Here is a 19,963-nt window from a genome sequence, read left to right as displayed (position 1 = left end):
TGCACATAATAGGTTTTTATATTAGAACTAAAGATTCTTGTTCTAATATGTTCATTCTCAGCATATATATTCTTTCAAAAATAAGCAAAATGTTAACAGGTTACCTGCTGAAGAAGAATGTGCTCAGCAGCAGCATGAGACTAACATTTAATGAGCTTATTAAATAACAGAATAGCATGGGTAACCACATGAGAACATGGCAAGAACCTTCTGGCCCAATTAGTCCAAGACTGTTCTCACAGTGACCAGCCAGATGCCCATGAAAAGCCCTTAGGTACCTACTTATTGAGATGCTCGGTTGGAACCAGTGGAAAGGAAGGTGGAAAGTCAGGCAAAAACCAATCAAGAGAAAACGCTCTAATGCTCTTAAAAGCAATGAAAATAGTATGGCTCATGCAGAATATTTATAATGTTCAGAGCAACATCCGCTCTCGTTAGCTCCAGCTTTTTGCCTTCAAAAATCTACATAAACACCTCTTAAACTATCTTACATATTTGTTGACAGGCACAACAGAAGGCAATTCATTTTGGGATGCAATTCGTGATGCACTCCTTGTTGAGCCATCCAATGAAACGAAAGAATGCCACAGTCCAAAGCCTATCCTGATTCCTACAGGAGAGGTATGAAACATGAGAATTTGCTGCCAAGAGTGAATCCATTTCAGCTCTGACTTGAGTAATCTAATTGATGTGGACCTAGATCAGGCATCCCCAAACTTTGGCCCTCCAGATGTTTTGGACTACAATTCCCATCATCCCTGACCACTGGTCCTGTTAGCTAGGGATCATGGGAGTTGTAGGCCAAAACATCTGGAGGGCCGCAGTTTGGGGGTGCCTGGTCTACCGTTTTGTTCCTGAAGTGGAACTGTTGTTTCCTTTGTTCTCTCTTCACTGCCTGCTATGCTAGAGAGAGGCAGCCATGCTGAACAGCTCTGAATGTCTGAGCTGGGCATACAGAGACAGACTCTGCATTTTGCCACAATAAAGCAGTTTAGCCTTAATCAATGGCTTGTGTGTTTTGCTCTTCATGCTGGGAACAATCACACATTTGATTGCACCACCGGACTCACCAGTAGCCGGGCATGTGTGCACTGGCTTTGTCCTTGCCCTGGGCAGTCTCACAACTGCCCCGGGCGACAAATGCTAACATTGGTTGCTGCTGGCCGTAATGTCAGCTCTGACTTGAGTAATCTAATTGATGTGGACCTAGATCAGGCACCCCCAAACTTCGGCCCTCCAGATGTTTTGGACTACAATTCCCATCATCCCTGACCACTGGTCCTGTTAGCTAGGGATCGTGGGAGTTGTAGGCCAAAACATCTGGAGGGTCGCAGTTTGGGGATGCCTGACCTAGATAGTCAACATAATGCTCCACACACTAGTCTTCTCTGAGCAAAAACAAGTTCCAGGAACAAAGCACTTTCCGAGGCTGGTTTTCCTGGAAGAGGCTGATTGCCACTGTGCAATATTTGAGTTTATTTACAAATACACCAGTGGAGCATAGATGGAGGCACGTCTCTTCATACCTCCATTCGCTTTTCTCTGATCAGTCACTAGTCCCCACAATTTTGGTGGGGATGAGGATGGGCTGTTTCAGAGGACTCAGCTAGATTGGTAAAGAAAAAGCGATTTATATGTGTTGTATACGCGATGTAACATTGTGCCACCAGATGGTGCCATGGAGTCTCGGTTTTCTCTACCCGTTTTCCGTGTTTAAATTTAGAATGCTTTTAATTGAAACGCTTCTTTGATGTGTCTAGATTCAGCCAGAATGGCATCTTTCAGAATAAAGGCTAACGTGAGATTCTCCTTTACTTCCTGAACTTCTTAAGCTTTCAAAACCTTACCCATGGCACCCGCATGTGATTGATGTTCAAATAGCGACCATTGGATCTGTGGCAATAGTGGCTCTTCCGGGAGAGTTTACGTATGTATTCAGAGTCTACGTTGGTAGTAAAGTGCATTCATTAATGTGTGTTAAGGACCTTCACAGTGCTTTCAAAAGCAGGATAAATAGTTGAAGGGAAAGAGATAGTTCTGGAAGACCTCCAGCTGTGCGTTTGGGAATGGATTGAAAAACAGCTGGGAAAGTGGAAAGGGCAAACATACAATATGAGTGGCATATTAGTTCTGTATTAAAGTACTGCAAACTTAAAAGGAGGAGGTCCAGTGCTTTTTTTCTCTCTTTAAGAATAAAAAAGGTACCAGTATAAACCATGAAGTTGTCACAGTAAGTGCCACACTTTTAACATTTGGGGGGGCGGAGAAAAAGGTGGGGCTGGTACTGTGTACCCTTGAATACCCCCAGGGGGAAAAAGCACTGGAAAAGATCCATTCCTGTTTGACTTTGTACACATTAGCATAGTAACTATGTTATATTTAATACACAGTGGACACAACTGAGCAAAAGGTAAGCCATGATTAAGGTTGCAATTCTGTGCCCAATTACCTGCAATAATATATGATTGCAGTATCAGTCATATTTAAAGCAATGGGACTTAATCTAGTCACTAGCTTGTTCTATAAGTTTCAGGTTAACTTAAAGCAGGCACTCCCAAACTGCGGCCCTCCAGATGTGTTGGCCTACAACTCCCATAATCCCTAGCTAACAGGACCAGTGGTCGGGGAAGATGGGAATTGTAGTCTAAAACATCTGGAGGGCCGACGTCTGGGGATGCCTAACTTAAAGAGTAGCTCTGATCTAGATCTACAAGTCATTTTCTATTCCCTTGTGCAATGTCAGGGATGTCAGTAATTGTTTTTGCTCTTCTCCTAAATCCCGTCCAGATTTTGGAAGTACAACTTCCATCAGCTCCAGCCAGCATGACCATAACATCTGGAGGGCACCAAGTGTGTGGGGGGTGCTTAATAATAATAATAATAATAATAATAATAATAATAATAATAAGTCTGTGTACCGCTCTCCATCCATAGACCTCAGGGTGGTTCACAACATAAAAAATTGGTTCCATACCAATCACCTACAAACCTTCAAGGCGCTTTGATAGTCTTGAAACCTGATTTACTTACAGCTCAATGGAATAGTATTGACACTGATATATCTATCTGTTTTCATGTTTCTCAGGACAATGGCTGGTAGAAGGATGCGTGAAGCTGTTAAAAGTGTAAGTGGAGGAAGATATAAATAAACAGGGTGAAAAACCTTTTATATGCAGTTGCAGCAGCAAGAATTCTACTTGCTAAATATTGGGGAAAAAGAGGAGGATGGCAAGAAAAATTATTAAGTTATGTGGAATTAGCTAAATTAACAAATGCAATTAGAGGGGGCAGTAATAAAAAAAATTATCCAAAATTGGGGAATATTTGGGGAATATCTTAAAAGGCAGTGCCCCATGGTAAAAACTTGGATTTACTTTTAATATTCTGTACAGACCAAAATAAAAGTGTAAGTTCACAGCTTCAAAATTATATGAGATTGGCCCAGCTCTTGATTTATTCATTTTCGCTTTCAATCAATAGACCACTATAAAAAGCTAGCTTGGGCAATAGTTTCTTTCTACTACCGTAGTCCCATCCCGTCCTGCTCACATGCCCACTGCCACAGTCTTGCTCAGGCATCCCCAAACTTTGGCCCTCCAGATGTTTTGGACTACAATTCCCATCATCCCTGACCACTGGTCCTGTTAGCTAGGGATCATGGGAGTTGTAGGCCAAAACATCTGGAGGGCCGCAGTTTGGGGATGCCTGGTCTTGCTAAACTGAGCAGGATTTAGCATCCCCCCCCCACTTTACAGCTGATGTGCGGAGGGTCAAATTCTGCTGCTTTGGCTGTGCACCCTACAGGCCCATGGAGCTAACGCATGATTCAACCCCAGTCATTAGTTCTGAATAGTCATTAGTTCTTCTGCTTCATGCCGATTGACTCATTTGTGCACCTGTTTCTTAGGAATTTGAGAGTCAAGGGAAACCAGGAATGAACATTATACTTTCGGGACTGTGTAATATTTATACCCACTATATAACTACTTACGAAGAATATCAGGTAAATAAACAGGCACCACTCTCATACAACAACAATCTTTCATATCTGACCATCTTTCATTACAGCTGCAAACTCGTTAACACCCACACCAGCAAAGGAATGACTCAAAATTACCTCCAGAAAAATTGTGGGTAGATTGGAAGCCCCATTTACATACAAAGGCACCTCTCCAATGTGCCCGTCATCTAGTAATTTAGGCAGGAGCATGAAGCAACAATAAACCCCAGAGGGCCTTCTCCCTGTTATTCTGTTGCTGCCACTACATCACGTTACACTCCCAGAGGGAGTGGAGGTTATTATTCCTTCTCCTTGCGCACAGAAGCCAGATCAGAGGGGCCCCCTCTCCTTCACCACCTGAGGCGAAACAGAAACAGAAAGATCCTACCCTGCCTCTGGCACCACACCCTGCTGAAGCCTTGCTTACAGGGGTCACATGGGAACTTCGGCACGTCTCCAAAGAAGCCCCCGCCACCACATGAAAGCAGCAGGGGCAGGCGGGGCACTTTGGCAAGTGCTGAGGCCCTTGATGCCAGCCCAGAACTCAAGTGTTTTCCTATGTCACTTCACAGGCTCAACGATACGAAGGAGCATCTACCATTTTTGGGCCACACACCCTTTCTGCTTATATCCAGTCATTCCGTGCTCTGGCCAAGGCTATTGCTAAGGTAATTGCTGAGCTGTACAGATGCGACTCTCTATATTTCATCAAAACAGAAGAGCAGGTCTTTTCTTTTGTGTTCTATTTTGTAATGCAGCTTGGACACTCAGTATTTAGGACCGGCTCTACCATTAGGTAGATGGTGGCAAGTGCTAAGCTCTTGCCCCTTCACTTTTCCATGCCTGTACATCATTAAGACGCAACAGACCATTGCCATTTCAAAGCAAATTTAACTCATTTCAGGATACTCTTCCGGACTTGCCCAAACTCCCAGAGCCAGTCATTTACAACATAAGTCTGAACCTTTTGCTTCCTGTTCTCGATGCAAAACCACTTGGTAGTAAATTTGGGGACATCGTACAAGATGCACGGTCAAAGTACAGGGTGGTATGTATACAATTTTTTAAAAAATAAAATCCTACGGTGTTCTTCTTTGTACCATTTTGAACACGGAAATTATGCAGTTTCTTAACTTGCATCAAATATACTAATTTAGGATATGCATTTGGGAAATAGAATTAGAAATCAGAATGGTAGTTGCCCCATTGATATTTATCTTGGATTAAATAGATATGAACCAAAAGAATGAGATAACCCCAAACACTTTTTTCATTTATTATTTTCAGGCTTCTTTTTCAACACACACACCCTTTCCAGATTTATTTAGCTCTACACACACACACTCTACTGCAACGCACACATGATGAAAGTTCGGGCAGACCTCTCCAAATGCTTATATGTCAGAAAGGGACTTTTTTTGCCCTACTGTGCAGATCGGTGGAGAGTTAGCTTCTGAAATGCAATCTGAATTTTGAAACACAGAAGAACAAAATCTGAATTAACGAAATACAAATGAAAGACATATGAAATAAATTACGAAAATAATGTTTAACCCCCCCCCCAAAAAAGGTAAAAATATAACCACTACCCTCCATCCTGCTGAGTTCTTTATTGAACCAAAACAACACCATTTGTGCAGCAGAGAAATAGCCCCACCCTCTTTTCAAAGCCACTGTACACAATACCACACATTCTTTTATGTCTGTTTAGTGGCTCCTAAACACCACCCTAGTGCTCAGAGGGAAGTAGCGATGATCACCTGACCTCCTTGCGCAGGAGCAGTGTTGTGTGATGTGTACCCACAACATAGTGTTTGTTTCCTCAAGAACAATTCTCTCTCACACACCTCAGGGCGAAGTCGTTGATGTTCATTTTGTTGGTGCAAATCCAAGGAATTCTGCAGCAAATATGGTAAGAATCTTAAGGGACAGGTTTTTCTGGGTTCGTTGGTTTCCAGCCCCCCACCCCCAGCTCCCTGCATTTATATGCAGAAATTTGAGGTGCAGGAAATAGGGGAGCATAAGGGATAAAGAGAGGAAACAAAGGAGGGGAAGGAATAGCACTGGAAGCTTTAAAAGGCACATTTGGGGGGGGGACATTTAGGCCAACGAGCCTCTGCAGAGGCAAGGGGGTCAGTTTCATCTCATGCTTCACATAATAATCTCTGGGTCACTGTTCTGTAAACTTTCTTTTCCCAGACCAGTTTCACATTTCTCATAGTAGAGAAATTTGACAATGCTTCCAGAAGTTGGCAAGTAGTGCATGATGATGCTTCGTGGGACACCAGGTGAGCCAATTAAATAATAATAATAATAATACTGAAAACTGGCAGGAGTTACATTTTCCTCAAACGCTGTGGGCCAACCTTTGCACAATCCTAAAAGCATTGCTTTCAGGTTGCAGTGATCCTCTTTTTTAAAATGCAAATAGCATCCTTTAAGAGGGAGACAATCAGGTAGGGGACAATTGTAGGATTTAACCCTTATGCTTCTCTGCCAAAGTACTGGCGAAAATTCCTTGGTACAAGATGCAAGTTCTTCTTGGTTCCAGTGAGAGCTTCTGTTCCATTCCAAACAGCAATTTACAGAGCAGTGGTTTTTACTGGGACCACAACCTGGGAGGGAAATTTTCTTTCGAAGCCTCCCCATGTATCATGTAGCTTGTCCTTGATGATGTCCTCCAAAAGCAATGGCATGCACCTCTGCTTCTACATTTGTGGAATGCACTCCCCAGGGAGGCTTGCTTGGTGCAATCTTTTATCCATTTGGGGGCCACCAGGCAACTGCATTCCTTTTTGTGCAAAATTATCACTGATGCAGCCTGTTTCATACAATAGAAACGGGAAGTATAAATGTAAAAATACAAAGTTGATGAATGGGCTTATATATAGGTATATTATGTTAACCTTCAGCAATTATGGCTTTAAATGTCTCAACATCTAATTTGAAATTTATTGCTCATAATATCAGGGCCCTTGTTCATCCCAGTTGGGCATAGGAAGCAGACACCATAAAACACAAACCGTGACATTTCAGATAGCTACCTGGATATACCATAGTTATTAGCTCGCCTACGTTCCAATAAAAAAAACCAAATTGCCTGCTTGCAATCTCATTTCCCAATCCATTCCTGAAGACATGGGACCGGGAAGCACACAACAGGGATCCATCGTGTCCCTTTCTCCCATAGAATCATTGAATTGTAGAGTTGGAAGGGGCCACGAAGCTTATCTTGCCCAATGAACTGTACTTTTCTGGTAACTGTTGCTTGTGTTTTAACAAATGTGTATTCTCTGACTTGGCTTAATCCATCACCCTTGCTCTCCCAACCAGGTTCATCTGGCAAAAAGGCAACTGGGGACGAAGCACATCTCAGTTACAATGGCACATTCAAAGCAATACTGAACCAGGAACTTACAGACTACAATACTTTGGTCACAGCAAAGAATTGCTGGGCTCAATTCGGGCGTTTAATGGCTCATCTTCCACATTTGAAGTTTCAAACTGAAATCTGCAATTGTAAAATTGGTAGCCAGAAGCTGGAATGTTTATCATAAGCGTGATGTAAATAAATGGGAGGCTTTTGTGTAGCAGTAGTGGCCATTTCCATCATTAGCCTCCCAACAGGATGACTTCTGGTATGAATTCTGTGACAGTGTTCACAGTACTCACAATTTGTTCTCAGTCCTCTGCTGTGCAGTAGAAAATGAGATGCCAGGTGCAATAGAGATAGTAGGTTGGTTGTGCAGGGGAGTACATCTAAAGGGAGTAAATTTAAAGACAGACAGCCGGAATATTTGTACCAGCCTTCAAGTGTTTAAAATGAAACACAGTTGTTTCTGGTGTCTCATTCTAGTCAGTAGCTCATAGTACTTATACTTTAATGACTATTATTTAATAGCATTTTCATAGATCACAGAACTGTAAAGTTGGAAGGGACCTTGAGGGTCATCTAGTCCACTGTTTCCCAACCTTGTGCCTCCAGCTATTTTCGGACTACAATTCCCATCATTCCCGACCACTGGTCTTGCTAGCTAGGGATGATGGGAGTTGTAGTCCAAAAACAGCTGGAGGCACAAGGTTGGGAAACACTGATCTAGTCCAACCCCCTGCAATGCAGGAATCTTTGGCCCAACATGGGGCTCAAACTCACAACCCTGAGATCAAGAGTCTCATGTTCTGCCGACTGAGCTGAAATGCAAATTTATAAGCCTGTTCTGTGGAATAGTGTTCACTGCAGGTGTTCAAAGATTTGTAACTCGGGTGCTAAAACATTGCCCCAAAGTTGTGCTGAGCTAAATGGGCTACTGTGAAAAGCTACTCATTCTTTCAGGACAGAGAAACATGTCTGTACTAATGCAGCACTGGCCAACTGGATACCCTCCAATTCCCATCCGCCCCAGCCAACACAAGCTGTCTAAGCCTAATGGGAGTTGTTACCCATAACACCTGGAGGAAGCAGTGTTGGCTACCTAGGAGGGCCTTAGGAAAGCATACTGTGAAAAGTTGTAGGGAGGAAACAATGAGCTGTATCCAGGTGTCCACCTGCCAGTCCCAGCAGTACAGGACTGTATGTCGCGTGAGATTTGAACATCTTTGTGAAAGGAAAAGCAGTTGATAACTTCGCTGTGGCTGGGGGATGCATTGCATACTGCATTGGCCAAGGCCTGCAGGCACTAGCTCCCCTGAAATGTTACTCACGAACACAATTAAATTCAGTAGAATATTTCGCCAAATGTAGCTTTGGGGAAGTGTGTGTTCAGTCTTTGGTCACTGGTTTGATTTGGAAATTTATATACTGATTAACCTTTTGAAACTGATTAAAGCAAGCTGTTAATTTAATATTAAATTGCCTAGCTATTTATGCAACAGACTTACTAGACTCTGATTTACAGTGGAAGGATTAGCTCAGAGAATCATCGGTTTTTAGCAGCAAGCGGTGGAATGTCCAAGTGACAACAGATCAATAGAGAGTTCCTTATATAATTGGGGTGATGGCTCCCAAAGTTTCTTTCGAGAACGTGTTGGCTTTACATGTTTAACAGGTGAATCCCCTCTGCAAGCAATCAGTTCAGAATGATCTGGTCTCCCTCACCCGTCCCCAAAGCCTGCTGGGTAAGGAGGGAGGGAAAAGAAAGAAGGGGGGGAGAAGGAGGAGGAGGAGGAGGAGGAGGAGGAGGAGGAGGAGGAGGAGGAGGAGGAGACAGAAACAAGGCAGCAGTCCCACCCACTTAATTCTCTGCATGTGTCACCTCATGGATTACCCTTGAGTGACCAAAAAAGTTTCCTCATGGTTTGCGTTAAGGAAACTTGAAGAGGTCTAGTAGCCATTTGTAAGATCAACCATTATTGGAATGTCTCTCCTGCATGTGGGTGATCATGTAATAGAATTCTTACTTTTGGCCAACAGAACAGACAAGGTCCAATACACACCAACCGTGAACAATGCAAAACCATTTGCCACCCCACGTGGGAAGTTATATATATGAAACCGCTTCAGTACAGATGTGCAGATTCCAGCTATGCCATAATATAGGTTATTTGAAGTGACCACAACTGCACAGAGAGAACTGCCTCACACAAACAGGTTGCACCCACATAACTGCATCATAAACAAGCAAATGTGGCTAGCTATGCCTATAAAAAGAGCCACTGCAATGCTTTATAATTGTTATGCTATTAAGCAGGAGATGTGGCTGAAACGCAGAGAAATGCCTTCCACTTGCATACTTCTGCTTAGTATATGCATTTCGGCAAGCAGTTTTCTTCTGACATAATGCATCTTTGTTGGGCAGGGGCTGGATTTTACTAATATATGCATTCCACGTGCACTTTTCAATCACATGTACACATTCTCGGTTGGAGAAATACAAGGCAAAAGAGGCAAATTTGTAAGGAGCGCTGTGTTTTGGCTCACATATTGTTCAGGAAGTGTAAACTGGGTCTGTTCACTATCAAGCTCATCAGAATCCAGAGAATGTTCATTATTAAAAAATGGAAAAGGTAAAGGACCCCTAGACGGTTAAGTCCAGTCAAAGGCAACTATGGGGTGCAGTGCTCATCTCGCTTTCAGGCTGAGGGAGCCGGCGTTTGTCCATAGACAGCTTTCTGCGTCATGTGGCCAGCATAACTAAACCGCTTCTGGCGCAATGGAACACCGTGATGGAAGCCAGAGCGCATGGAAACACTGTTTAATTTCCTGCTACAGCAGTACCTATTTATCTACTTGCACTGGCATGCTTTTGAACTGCTAGGTTGACAGGAGCTGGGACAGAGCAACAGGAGCTCACTCAGTCACAGGGATTCGAACCGCCAACCTTCTGATCGGCAAGCCGAAGAGGCTCAGTGGTTTAGACAGCACCACCTGCATTATTAACACTGGATGCATTCACTGAAGGAATGGAGAAAGGATTCATCTGCATCAACTTCAAATGCAAACTGAACTCATTTCTCCCCCATCTCTTGCATGCACTCATCAACAATGAGTGTTCTCTGGGTTTTAATAAGTGTGCAACTGAGCAGAACAAGCACACAAAGAATATCAAAGCTAAAATTAACTGCCTTTTAGGAAATCAAAAAGGCTTTAAAATATAGGTGACTCTCAGGAACAAACCTTAGTTAAATTTAACGTAGGCCCCTTTCTAGGCGTTCATTGTATTATACTTCCCAAACAAGAGGGTGAAGCTTACCATAGACAACTGCACTTAAGTGGCTACATCACAAGCAAGAACCCACATGGTTGGTTGGATGCATCACTCAAGATATTCCAGTGTGTTTACTTTACAGATCAATACTGCAAAAGCTCAGTATTGCTCAGTAGAAAGCTGCCTTCGTGCCAGCAATGTCGCAACAACCCCTTGTGATGCTAGAGCCAGCTTCGCTATGAGTTTTTTCAAATGGAAATTCGTTCCTTCCATTCGTTCCCTCAAATTGTTTTCAGATGTTTTAAAGAAGAAACCTGTGAGAATCGCCAGCCTTCCAAAAGCCACATCCCAGTTGTTTATCAAATCTAGGCACATCACAAAGCAGATTTTGTGACCTTTTGAAATGATGTTAACCACAGTATAAAACAGCAGGTCTACAGCCAAGTTCCTTAGGCATCTGTTGATTTTTCAGAGTTAACCAAAGAACACATTTAACCTTTTTTCACCCCTGCTTATTCCAGGCAAGACCCGCCACGTGCAAAATTAAAAGGCTTTTTACTGTGTCAACATTGTTTTACACACAATTTTATCATCTATTTGAATGTCTAGTTTGCCTTCTTTGTGCATACAGGGGCACCCTCACCTCCCTGGCACTGTGTTAGAAACTATCTTAACTACATCCTCAGAGAAGAACTTCCTCCTTCTCTGCTATCCTCATTAGGGCACAGGCTTTTGACCTGCTGAAAGGACAGAAAACAAAACTCCCATGCAATGGAGCACTCCTTCTCTCCTTTCTTCCAGTGGGGAGGAACATCTTCAAATAGTGTAGCAAGACTTAACAAAAATCTATCTTAGCAAAAGGTTCTTGGGTACGCTAAGGAGATGGGGAGGGCCCTTTCAAGCACGTTGTCATCTTTTGCTATAGCTGTTTGCCTCACTGGCCAGCAGCTCCACACCTCTGTGATCTAATTCTCTAGTTACAGAATAGGCAATGGCTCCATTTGTCCAGCTTGGTTGCTTGGCCCCAGGCCTCAAGGGAGTCCGTTTCGCCTTCTTGGCTAATCTTGCGCAACACAGTAGCATCGAGCTGAATATCATGGAAAACCCACACAGCAGAAACGAGGCCATGTAGTTGCCAGTTGTGTCCACAAGCCAACCTGTGGGGAAAGACACAACATTGCTTATTATTATTATTTCAATTTATGTACCTTGCATCTCAAACGCCTTGGCTCCCAAACAAATTGGCTTCCGAATGCAGCAAACCCAGAAGTGAGTGTTCCAGTTTGCAAACGTTCTTTGGAACGCGAAGCCATTCTTTGGTATCCGAACGTTTTGGAAGTTGAACGGACTTCTGAAACAGATTCCATTAGACTTCCAAGGTACGACCGCACCACCCTTTATCAAAAGATTCCAGGGGAGTGTACATTCTTAAGAATGCATTATGGAGCACCAAACCCTTATGGCTGCAAAGGTCATCCTTGAAAATGTGTTGATGACGCCTGGTGAAATCTCGAAAGCCAGAGGACATGCTGAGCAATATGACAGGCAGGACTTCCACTCTCTACATTGCTAGGTGCAATGCAACTAGAAGAAGCAGAAGGTATTATCATCCTTATCAGCCTCTGTATCCCATGGTCGTCTGCATGGATGTGGGTTACCCTGCTTTGTCCTCACAACTATCCCATGAGGGGTCAGGCTGAGAGCAACTGAGTCCCAGTCCCCCAATGCACTTCGCAGCTGACATAGCTCACATAAGGCGAATGGTTCCAATTTCTTTGGCAGATAATTTGAGTTGCCTTGACGCAGACATTTGGTGACAGTGGCAAATGCTACTTCTAAATAGCAGCACAAGAGTATCCATAGGTGGCCTTTGCATTACACACAAAAAAATCACACAAACAAAACAAACAAACAAAACAAAAAAATCACACAAACAAGGTGTGATTTTGCACTGAAAGTTCACAGCGAGAGAATGAAGAAAAATACCCAGAAGACAATGAAGAATTCTGTTCAGATCTGTCACATACCGTGTTTCTCCGAAAATAAGACACCGTCTTATATTTATTTTTCCTTTTTTTAAAAAAAACACTATGGCTTATTTTCAGGGGATGTCTTATTTTTTTTATTAAGTATGGTACAGCAATCTACATGGTTGGTGCTGGGGGAGAAAGACCCACAGTGCTGAGTAAAATGTGCATGCAATTACAGCTTGCATCAACCATGCTTAAATACTACTTTTGCACCAAGAAAAGTACCCTGGTGGTGAAAGCAATTGCATGCAATTGCAGCCGAGGTGTGAACAGTGTCTGCTGAAGTGGGTTGGAGAGTTGAAAGACAGAAGCTGGGAAATCGAAACCAAGATTTGCAACTTGGAGAACAATAGGAGACACAAGAAACTTCAAGCAGCTTACTGTAGAAAGTGGGCAAGGAAAGAACAGAGAGCTACTGTTTTGCAAATGGATTTCACAGCAGCTTAGAAAGGGGAAAGGCAAGAAAAGAGAGGTAGTGTTTTGCAAATGGGCTTCACAGGTAATCATGAAGATTAAAAGCTAAACTGTTAATATGGTAATGCATTTGATTTATTACTTGCTGCTGCTGGGTCCCGCTGGCTCAAGGCTCCCTGCAGCTCAGGTTTGTGCACGGCGGCAGCAGCAGCAGCAGCCAGTTCCTGGCAAGGCTCCTCTTCCTTGGCACCCTCCAGAACTGTGCCTATCAGTATGGCTTATTTTGGGGGTGTGGCTTATATTTCTCAAATGCTTGAAAATCCTGCTACGTCTTATTTTATGGCTACGTCTTAAAACAGGAGAAATACAGTATTACTGGCTTTATAGCAACAATGCAGTATGGTGTCTGCTGTTTTGTTCGTTTCCTCTTAACTGGATCTCTCCTAGAGTCCTCTTTCTTGCATTTGCCTTGCATACAGAAGGAATGTATTGCCCTCTAGTGTTCAGTTTAGTGCAAGAGGAATCCAAGCAGCGATTGGAAAGAAAAGGAAGGAGCCGGTAAAGCCATGTACTTGAGATTCATACATAACCAGGGAAGCCGATTCACATACAAAACTGACCTGCAACAGGTGGGCTGATCAGGTAGGGTATGGCGTGAAGGAAGTACACCACCCCGAGGGCGGATGACAAGGAAGCCGTGCCCACCACGTCCGCGGTCACCACTGGGAGAAGCGTGATGTAGGCTCCGTCGAAATACCCGAAGGTGAAGGAGAAAGGCACAAGGAGCGGAAAGCTCTGGAGCACCGGAAGGAAAAGGCAGCACAGGCCATCCATCCCCACCGCAAAGAAGTAGCAAACGTAACGATACTTCTTCAAACACCTGCAAGGCAGTAGACAAGAGAGTCAGTTGCAATGAAGTCATATTTATTTCATCTGATATCCGTGATCTTCACTGTAGCTGAGGTCTATCTATCTATCTATCTATCTATCTATCTATCTATCTATCTATCTATCATCTATCTATCTACGTATCATCTATCTATCTTCAACTCCATGGGCTGATCCTCATGTTTTCTGCCTGGATGTGCTCTGTTGCATTTGTTGGATTTTTGTCTCCTCTGGTTGTGGACACTAGCCTGTAATAAAAAGGTAAAGGACAGTTAAGTCAGGCGACTATGGGGTTGCAGCGCTCGTCTCACTTTCAGGCCGAGGGAGCCGGCATTTGTCCACAGACAGTTTTCCGGATCATGTGGCCAGCATGACTAAACCACTACTGGCACACAGAGGACCGTGACGAGTGCCAGAGCGCACGGAAACGCCGTTTATCTTCCTGCCGCAGCAGTACTTATTTATCTACTTGCACTGGCATGCTTTCAAACTGTTAGGTTGGCAGGGAGCTGGGACAGAGCCACGGGAGCTCACCTCGTCGTGGGGATTCGAACTGCCGACCTTCTGATCAGCAAGCCCAAGAGGCTCAGTGGTTTAGACCACAGTGCCACCCACGTCCCAACTAGCCTGTAATATTTAGCAGGGACACGCAGCCCGAGATGTACTGGATAAAATGGAAACCACAATAAAAATTTTATTGCTGAAGGGGGGAAGGGAGGAAATATGCACTCTTCTCAACATGGAAAATAATCCGTGGGGCATGCAATGGGGCTCGTTATCCCACATCACCCAGCTTTTTATGTTATCGCTCTGGGCCATTACCGTCTATCTGTCAGCCATCCAAAAGTGATGTTGCCGATGATGTCGACAACCCCAAGGATGGACATGAGGAAGGCTGCCTGCTGATGACTCATCCCGACCCTTAAGGCATAAGGCACCAGGTAAACGAAGAGGGGGCTGCAGCCGTAAGCCATGAACAAGATGGACACCGCGAGCACCACAAAGTCCGGCCTCAGCAGAAAGTGGTACTCCTGCCACGAGCATTGGCACAGGTATTTGTGGGACCAGACTTTGATCAGAGGGGAGCAGACCGACCACTGCGTCAAGTCCTGCTTCTGTGCTTCCGGCCCAAACTCCTGCTCTGGGAAGTCGGGCACGCTCTTACGGTCCTCTTTGCCTGCAACCGGTCTCATCAAGGCACCGCAGACGCAGAGGTTTAAAACGAAACCTCCCAGGATGAGCAAGGCTCCCCGCCAGGAAAACTGTTCAATTAGGAGCTGGACCACCGGGGCGAGTATAAAGGTGCCAATTCCGCTGCCCGACATGGCCATCCCATAAGCCAGGGCTTTCCTCTTGTTGAAATAGTTGCCCACCATGGCTATGGCTGGTGAATAAGAAAGTGCAAATCCCAGGCCTGGAAGAAGAAAACCACAAACACAAGCAAAATATGATTTGTTAGCAATGCAGATCCCATCATTATTTCTTTTCTCTGTTAACCATGCAAGAGGCCAATGAGATCAGCATGAAGAAAATAGCCCTCCTTCATAGTTTGCTCTCAGATTTTTGCTATGTTCAAGAGGCACACTGTATCTCATATCTTGCAGCAGTGAGTTCCATAGATGGTTCTCATAGTCATTGTCATTCAGGCAGCTGCCAAGGCATAATGGAAATCTACTAGTTCAAAGTGCTGGCTATTTATGGGCAATAACTGAGCTGAAGGCCGATACTGAAGCACTCGCACAATATGTGCTGTAACAGGGACCTTTTCTTCTTAGCAAACAAGCTATTGGCAGCATTTGAGTACAGCATTTCTACAAAATTGTTATTAAACTGCAGGGGTCTGTGCACTAAGCTCCCATCATCGTGGCTATAATGCGAGTTTCAACAAGTCAGCAATTTCTGTGTAAACATTTCCGTTCCTCATTTTTGAAGAAAATGAACTAGCAGAACATTGCAGGTTATTACGCACGCACACACACACACACACACACACACACACACACACACACACACTGGCTGAATTCGCTGGGGATCCCAGGCAATGTAATCAGCCGAAGATGCTGGTTCCACATTTAAATTTAGTGAATTAACCATAGAAGGTTAACTAGTGTGCTTACTTCACACTGTCACAATGTGTGGCCTATAACTGGAGGATCATGTAATCACTTGTAATCACATGTAATCATGTGATGACCTTTCAGAATCCAGAGTTTGAGGGGCGGAATTTTCAGCTGCAGACTTGAGAATCTTAGTGAGAAGTAGTGGGAAATTTGACCAGAACTTCAAAAGATGTCATTGGTGAACCTCACATTGTAACACCAACATTTGAACAGTCATAGGCACACAATTATGGCATTCCACCAAAACAACAAATCTGAATTACTGAATTTCAAAATTAAGATGCCATTGTGATTTCCAACATTTGAATTTGCAATCTGAGAATCCAAGTCAGAATTATTATTTTTTTCAAAAATATCCTTGGCTTTGTTCTGATTGTTTCCTTCATATTCCTGATTTTGTTGACCAGGTTCCCTCCTTTTCCCCTCTCCACATCTCACCATAGTTATGGTTCTCACTGGATGGCTTTGTCCAAGTCACTGTCTCCTTACCTCAGTTCCCAATCTGTAAAATGGAATTATGGTGTCCTAATTCAAATACGTAGTTGGGAAACTGACAGCTGGTCATATGTAAAAGCATAAGATATTCTGATCCATTATCAGATACGTCCACTAACAGAGGAGGGGAGGGAGTTCCCACACACACCCCACACCCCATCTCTCCTCCTCTCTGCAGCCTTCAGTGTTCCTCAACAAATATGCTCTGAGGGGTCCCTCAACCTCCCCGGACAGATTTTCAGGGACTACCAGGGACTGCAGGTGGAGAGAGAATCAGCCAACATCACCTCCTCTTGTCCTCCCTTAGTGGGTGCCTCCGGTGAAGCAACAGCACTAGGACGACCAGCTGGATTTGGGGCAGCGGCTGCAGCTCCAAACACACACAACACACACACAAGCTAGTCAAGTTATAGGTAGGTAGCACCAATTCCTTCCAGTAGCACCTTAGAGACCAACTAAGTTTGTCATTGGTTAGTCAAGTTAGTCTCCTGAACAACACGCATGGAGCTCTGCTGCAAGGTTGCGGTCCTCTAGATGCCTATCTAGGGTTAAGTCTCAATGAATTCAGAAGCAGAGCTTATTTCCCAGAAAAATCCACAGAATTGGGCTCTCAGAGGAGGTTCCTGAAGCATGGAGAATAATAGTGTTGATGCTACAATAATAACAGCAATAACAGCAACAGCAACAACAATATGATACCTCTAACGACTAAAGAACAAGTATGATACCTGTAAGAATTCCTAAGGAAAGGTAAAGATGTTCTAGGCTTGTGGCAAAGGAGCTCAGGATAAGTCCAGCAGATGCAAGAAGTCCTCCCAGAATGATGCCCACTTGGCAGGAGAGGTGGTTGCTGATTAAACTCCCCAGCGGAGCTTAAAACAAAAATGAAGGCAGTCAAAGGGGTGCATCTCCATTTGAACACATGTACTTTCACATGGGCTGGCATGCACATTGGGGATAGATTTCTGTGTACTATAAAGGGATACACACATATCTGTGATGCTCCCGAATCACACAGAGAGAAAGGCTGCCCTGGGTTCTGCACCCTACCCTCCGTAAAGCTTTCAACCATGGCTGTTGCCCCTCAAAAAAAATATCAAGAACGGTGGGGAGGGGATAAAAGAAAATATTGGCATCCGCTCTAGAGCCCAGGTGATTTGTGCATTTAAATTAATAACACACTCCCTAAGTTATGTTGAAATGTTATCCTCCGACAAGGGAAAAAATAGGTTCTATGCCCCACAATGACTCTGTGCATCTCATAAATGAAATATGGGTAGAGATTATCTCATAAGGGAATTCTCAGTGAGTGGCGCTTTGTGGATGGGGAAGCAATTGGCATATGGGTCAAAGGAGCCCACATCATCCCCTTCCCAGGTGACACTTGACAATAGATGATGAGCAGATTGGTCTGTTTCTACTCTGCCTCAGTTTTACACGTACTCATTCATAAATCTGTTCTGTCTTTTTTCCATGCTGGTCTGTGAATTTTTTTAAACGTACAAAAGTTCACACTGGCTGGCGTTCAACTAAATTTTACTCAGAGTAGGCCCACTGAAATGAATGGGCTTAACACATTTCAGTAGGTCTGCTCTTAAGTCAAATACCACCATTTTTTAAAGGTCTTTCAGGGAAAGAAGTGCCAATTCCTTTCTGCTTGCACAAATATGGCTTCGGAGGCCAGGAAATGAATCATACCCTGCCCTGTGAGTTTTGCATTTCAGCTTGTGTAATTACAGTCATGCCTCGTTTTACGTTCGCTTCACGTTGCGGCTTTTCAGGTTATGAACGCGGCAAACCCGGAAGTGTGCTTTGCGCACGCGCAGTAGCGACGCTCTACTTACAGACTTTTTGGGATGCGAACGGCACCCTGAAACGGATCACGTTCATAAGTAGACGTACCACTGTAGTACCAAACAAAGTGAAGGGAGTGCATCCTAAAAGTTTCTCCAATAAGTACCTGCCTTAAACTTTGATTCCCTGATTACTAAAATGTGTATCATGTACAGTGGTGCCTCGCTTAACGAACGCCCTGTAAGAGGAAATTTTCGCTTAAAGAAAGGATTTTTCTTGCGGAGGTTGCCTCGCTAGACGAATTCATTTTATGAAAAATTCGTCTAGCGAACTGCGGTTTCCCATAGGAATGCATTGAAATTCAATTAATGCGTTCCTATGGGCAAAAAAAAAAATCAATTTTTTTTAATGCATTCCTATGGGATTCGCTAGACGAATTTTTCGTTATAAGAATAGACCCGTGGAACGAATTAAATTCGTCTAGCGAGACAGGAGGCACCACTGTATTTTAAACCATAACAGGAAAGCAGATCCCTTTCTCTAACAAAGCTGTAGGGTGCACTATAAATTAAATGAAACAATTGGAAACCAGAGAGATTGTGTGGATTTGCTTGTTCTGGTCATCAGGCCGGTCTAAACCAGAGACACTGCTCATTTGGTTCTGTTTTTTTATGACTATGTATCACACCATTACTAAAAGGAGACATGCAACACAATCCTATGCATATTTGCCTAGAAGGAAGTCCTACTGAATTGAATGAGACTTTTAGGGATATGACTGCAGCCTAAAAGTACTTCACTCATACACACAATTGATCCAAATACTCACCACAAAACATTGTAGCACAGTCTACTATGGAATGGATCCAAGCTGTCCGGGCATAATCTTGAGCAAAGTAAGTCTGGAACTCCACAAAAAAAATTGAGATGCACCTGGAAAAAATTAATTCAACATGTTAAGCTACTGCAGTTAAAGAATAAAGGGAAACTAACTTAGGATGGATGGTGGATTCCAAGTGAAAGGCAGAGGGTTACATTCAACGTGGTTCCTTGTGCTTTTTGAGCTAGGGATGTCAAAGCAAGGGAAAGGGGCATGGAAACTGCCATAATTCACATGTTCACCCGAGGGCAGGAATGGAAATAATAGAAACGAATATGAGCACTATTAGCTATCTATCGTGAAGCTGAGGCTCCAATACTTTGGGCACCTCATGAGAAGAGAAGACTCCCTGGAAAAGACCCTGATGTTGGGAAAGATTGAGGGCACTAGGAGAAGGGGACAACAGAGGATGAGATGGTTGGACAGTGTTCTTGAAGCTACGAACATGAGTTTGACCAAACTGCGGGAGGCAGTAGAAGACAGGAGTGCCTGGTGTGTTCTGGTCCATGGGGTCATGAAGAGTCGGACACGACTAAACGACTAAACAACAACAACAGCTATCTATCTAATATATCATCTATCTATCTGTCTATTTATTTATCTATCTATCTATCTATCTATCTATCTATCTATCTATCTATCTATCTATCTATCATCTATGTATCATCTATCTAGTGTTAAGTAACATTCATGGACCT

At 43.6% G+C, this 19,963-nt stretch overlaps 2 protein-coding genes across 4 annotated transcripts in view; one reads left to right on the top strand and one right to left on the bottom strand.

The window, feature by feature from the left end:
- Window positions 1-8,864, top strand: part of ASAH2 (N-acylsphingosine amidohydrolase 2) — a 42,130-nt gene extending 33,266 nt beyond the window's left edge. For both annotated transcript variants that reach the window (XM_035137921.2, XM_035137920.2), the window contains exons 13-21: window positions 506-621; window positions 1,833-1,927; window positions 3,086-3,125; window positions 3,908-4,003; window positions 4,573-4,668; window positions 4,905-5,048; window positions 5,853-5,912; window positions 6,200-6,288; window positions 7,334-8,864. In XM_035137921.2, the coding sequence (XP_034993812.2) occupies window positions 506-621; window positions 1,833-1,927; window positions 3,086-3,125; window positions 3,908-4,003; window positions 4,573-4,668; window positions 4,905-5,048; window positions 5,853-5,912; window positions 6,200-6,288; window positions 7,334-7,508 (911 nt within the window). In that variant the 3' untranslated portion in view covers window positions 7,509-8,864. The remainder of the gene's footprint in view (window positions 1-505; window positions 622-1,832; window positions 1,928-3,085; window positions 3,126-3,907; window positions 4,004-4,572; window positions 4,669-4,904; window positions 5,049-5,852; window positions 5,913-6,199; window positions 6,289-7,333) is intronic.
- A 326-nt stretch (window positions 8,865-9,190) lies between these two features.
- SLC16A12 (solute carrier family 16 member 12) overlaps window positions 9,191-19,963 on the bottom strand; it is a 50,784-nt gene continuing 40,011 nt past the window's right edge. For both annotated transcript variants that reach the window (XM_035138014.2, XM_035138019.2), the window contains 5 exons: window positions 19,215-19,318; window positions 17,320-17,463; window positions 14,799-15,390; window positions 13,709-13,968; window positions 9,191-11,801 (listed from right to left, as the gene is read on the bottom strand). In XM_035138014.2, coding sequence (XP_034993905.2) covers window positions 11,554-11,801; window positions 13,709-13,968; window positions 14,799-15,390; window positions 17,320-17,463; window positions 19,215-19,318 — 1,348 coding nt within the window. In that variant the 3' untranslated portion in view covers window positions 9,191-11,553. The remainder of the gene's footprint in view (window positions 11,802-13,708; window positions 13,969-14,798; window positions 15,391-17,319; window positions 17,464-19,214; window positions 19,319-19,963) is intronic.

The sequence above is a fragment of the Zootoca vivipara genome, chromosome 5, assembly GCF_963506605.1.
Source record: "Zootoca vivipara chromosome 5, rZooViv1.1, whole genome shotgun sequence".
NCBI classification, from domain to species: domain Eukaryota; kingdom Metazoa; phylum Chordata; class Lepidosauria; order Squamata; family Lacertidae; genus Zootoca; species Zootoca vivipara.
The sequence above is the reverse complement of the archived record's forward strand: the minus strand, read 5'-3'. Positions and strand labels throughout refer to the sequence as shown.